This window comes from Olea europaea, chromosome 18 (assembly GCF_002742605.1).
Source record: "Olea europaea var. sylvestris chromosome 18, O_europaea_v1, whole genome shotgun sequence".
Lineage (NCBI taxonomy): Eukaryota > Viridiplantae > Streptophyta > Magnoliopsida > Lamiales > Oleaceae > Olea > Olea europaea.
The window spans coordinates 2,620,317-2,624,363 of record NC_036254.1 but is presented as its reverse complement, the minus strand read 5'-3'; the positions used below and the strand labels follow the sequence as shown (position 1 = coordinate 2,624,363).

Genomic DNA, 4,047 nt, shown 5'->3' with positions numbered 1-4,047 from the left:
TTTTTTTTGTGAAGTTGCATTGAAATCAGCGGATAGATTATGCACGAACCTTCTTCAATTTTGGTTTGGAAATGTACGAGGAGAAAGTTCTATAGTTTGGTTATTTTCTCTTACCAATCATCACTTACATAAGATTAGACATTAATGACATGTTTGGCGTGTAATACTCGCTAAGACAAATTTGGACTTCTTCTTTTTCTTTTATACTATCCAGTCTCTCTGATTCTGGCATAAATGTTCGTGCACAATAATGAACATGACTCGCCATATTATTGAAAATTTGAAATTGTCCTTTAAGCAATAGGTTTACGTGGAAATTGATTCTTACTACAATTCCAGACCCTTAGATAGGTGGATTTTGACTCACGGGCGTTGAGACCCGCTAACCTCAAATGATAATGCGTCTTGAGGTACAAAATTGTCGTTGAATTTTTAGATTCCAACGAGTTATCATGTGCGTTTGCATGAATCACATACATTATGTTCAAACTTGCAAAATGCATGCTGGTGGTTTGTTTTCGAGCTTTCACTTTAACATTCTTCTCTGCCTTTAAGTGACTTTGTTGAAAAAATGTTACAGGTGAATCATGGCTACAAAAGGGAATCCTGGAGACAATAGAACTAGAAATTCGGTTTCGATGTTTATTGTAGCTGGTCTTTGTTGTTTCTTCTATCTTTTAGGAGCATGGAAAAGAAGTGGAGCAGGGAAGGGAGACAGTATAGCCCTCGAAATGACAGAGAAGGCCAAGGACTGCAGTATCCCTTCGAACATTGAATTCGAAACTCATCATGGTGACAAGATGGTCCAAGGTGACGACTTCAAATTCGAGGTTAAAATATATGAGCCGTGTGATGATAGATACATTGATTATACGCCATGTCAAGAACAAATGCGGGCAATGACATTTCCTCGGGAAAATATGATTTATAGAGAAAGACATTGCCCACCTGATGAAGAGAAGTTGCGTTGTCTTATCCCAGCACCTAAAGGATATGTGACACCATTCCAATGGCCTAAAAGTCGTGACTACGTACCTTATGCAAATGCACCCCATAAGAGCTTGACGGTTGAGAAGGCAGTTCAGAACTGGGTCCAATATGAAGGTAATGTATTTAGGTTCCCGGGAGGTGGAACACAGTTTCCCCAAGGGGCAGATGCTTATATTGAACAACTTGCTGCTGTGATCCCAATGGACAATGGTACGGTGAGAACTGCTCTGGATACGGGATGTGGGGTGAGTAAATCTTATTTATGTCAACCAGAAGACAGAGAGAAGGAAAAACCTTCAATTTCATTCGTGATTTGCTTCTCGTGTCTAGTTTTCAAGTCCCACTGCACCAACATCACCTTTTATCTTCATAGACGTATTAAATGATTACATGACTAAGAAATTCGCAGAAATTTTCGACTAAAAATATACTTCTTACATTTATCATTCCTTTATTAAGGCCTATTTGGATAGCTTCAACTTCTACTTTTACTTTTTATATAACAGCTTCCTCAAGAAGTCAAGTTGTGCTAACTTCCTCCAAAAACTTTCTAAAAAGCAGCTTTTAGTATCAAAAGTAGCTTTTGTCTTTGCAAAAGCCTTTCCAAATGGACCGTTAGTAATCTTGATTGCCATAATTGATCTAGTGTGTATTCCTGTTAGGTGGCAAGTTGGGGAGCCTACCTGTTTAAGAAAAATGTCATTGCCATGTCATTTGCTCCAAGAGACTCGCATGAAGCACAAGTTCAGTTCGCTCTTGAAAGGGGCGTTCCTGCAGTTATTGGTGTACTAGGAACTATAAAGCTTCCATATCCATCCAGAGCATTCGACATGGCTCACTGTTCACGTTGTTTAATTCCGTGGGGCGCAAATGGTGAGAACAGTAATTCTGTAGATTTTGTTATGTTATGTGGATGTTTGAAATAACAATTTCTCGTAGGTTGTCATTCCTAGTCCATAACGACTAAACTGCAGCACAAATAATTCTGGTATAGTTTGACAGTCGTACAGTGCATAATGAAAAATCATATTCATTTCTATAGACGGGATGTACATGACTGAAGTTGATCGAGTGCTTAGACCAGGTGGATACTGGATACTTTCAGGTCCTCCTATCAACTGGAGGAATAATTATCAAGCATGGGAGCATCCTAAAGAGGAACTTGAGCAGGAACAGAGGAAGATTGAAGGTATTGCCAAACTTCTTTGCTGGGAAAAGACGCACGAGAAGGGTGAAATTGCTATATGGAGGAAACGAATAAATAATATGGACTGCATGGAGCGAGATACAGCCTCTATGTGCAAAGCCTCATACGTAAACAATGTCTGGTATATTTTCTCATAATTTTTACATTCTATCAAAATTCTTTGAATTTTCACTCGCTCTATTTCGAAGTTAATTGCATTTTTTTGGTGAACACATCTTATTCATTAGAATTTTTAAGTAAAAAATTGTTTTTTGTGTTGCACGTTGCATATCTTTGAGGAATAGATTTTGAAGATCTTGTTTTATTATAAGATAGTTAATTCTCAAGGTTTGATAAACAAGATTGTGGTGCCATGAAGAACCTAGGATCTTCACATAACTTATGATGACTACCTCCATCTTAAACTTATCTCATGTCATACCTCATCTGGTTCTTGGGACCAATATTTATGTGCCTGTTTGTTCTACACACTAAGAAACGTCGATAATTATAACTCAGTATGCTCTGATTTTTATAGTCAAGAAATTCATTTTATGCCATCCTTCTGATTTACTTTTATAGATCTTCTTCTTTGGCTTGAAATAAGTATCTCACGATAAATTGTAGGTACCAAAAAATGGAGACGTGTGTGACTCCTTACCCTGAGACTTTGAGTTCGGATGAAGTTGCAGGTGGAAAACTGAAGCCATTTCCAGAGAGACTGAATGCCGTTCCTCCAAGAATAGCGGCTGATGATATTCCTGGAGTCTCCATTGGCGCATTCTATGAAGACAATAAAATGTGGCAGAAGTATGTTGAATCTTATAAGAGGATTAATAAACTCCTTGATACGGGAAGGTATCGCAATATCATGGATATGAATGCCTATTTAGGAAGTTTTGCTGCAGCGATAGAATCTCCAAAATTATGGGTAATGAACGTTGTGCCAACACTAGCCGAGAGAGATACTCTGGGTGTTATATATGAAAGAGGCTTGATTGGCATATATCATGATTGGTACTTCTCTTCGATATTTACCTCGTTTTGTTCTTTGCTTTATATTTCCATCGACAGATTTGGGCATTTCTTATCAAAGAAAATAGAAAGACTATGGAAAATACTGAAAAAGATGGACTGCCTTAATAATTTTATGCTTCCTACTATGATTTGCAATTATATGATAGTTAAAATATAGTTTGGGTTAAAGTTGCATGATGAGTTGTAACTTTTTCTCTTCATAGCATGAGACTTTCTGAATTTTATTTATTTTTTTCTGCAATATTTTTGGCATATTTCTCCTTATCGTGCAGGTGTGAAGCCTTCTCCACATACCCTAGGACTTATGACCTTATTCACGCTAGCGGTGTTTTTAGCTTGTACAAGAACAAGTAAGTTATCCCGAATGTTGTCATTTAGTTAAAGTTGAATGCTCTTCTTTGGGAGTTGCATTAAGATTGCAGATTAGATATTATTAATCAATAAAATTGCCCCAAAATCCGCAGCATGACCATTTTATACATGCTTGAGAAAGCAAAGGAAAATTACAATTTGTGTATTTCAATTGCTAAATCGAGAAGTTTGCAGGTGCAATGCAGAAGACATCCTTTTAGAAATGGATCGAATCTTAAGACCAGAAGGCGCTATTATAATCCGAGACAATGCTGATGTTCTTTACAAAGTGAAGAGAATTGCATCTGGCATGAGGTGGAAGATGAAAATGGTGGATCATGAGGAAGGTCCACGGGTTGCTCAAAAGTTATTATTTACCGTTAAACAATACTGGGTTGCTGGTGAAAACAGCACCAAACCTGCAGGATAAGTGGCAAGGATTTTTACCACTTCTAGAAAATATGAGCTACCATTTTTGACTC

The 4,047-nt window shown here is 37.5% G+C and overlaps 1 protein-coding gene across 1 annotated transcript; it reads left to right on the top strand.

Annotated features, from left to right (window-relative positions):
• The first annotated feature begins 586 nt into the window (after nt 1-586).
• On the top strand, nt 587-3,995 carry LOC111366593 (probable methyltransferase PMT2). The gene is made up of 6 exons (XM_022987321.1): nt 587-1,235; nt 1,653-1,863; nt 2,033-2,318; nt 2,804-3,193; nt 3,487-3,564; nt 3,761-3,995. Exons 1-6 carry the CDS (start codon nt 588-590, stop codon nt 3,993-3,995), a joined length of 1,848 nt encoding a protein of 615 aa, XP_022843089.1. The 5' UTR covers nt 587.
• Nucleotides 3,996-4,047: the final 52 nt, after the last annotated feature.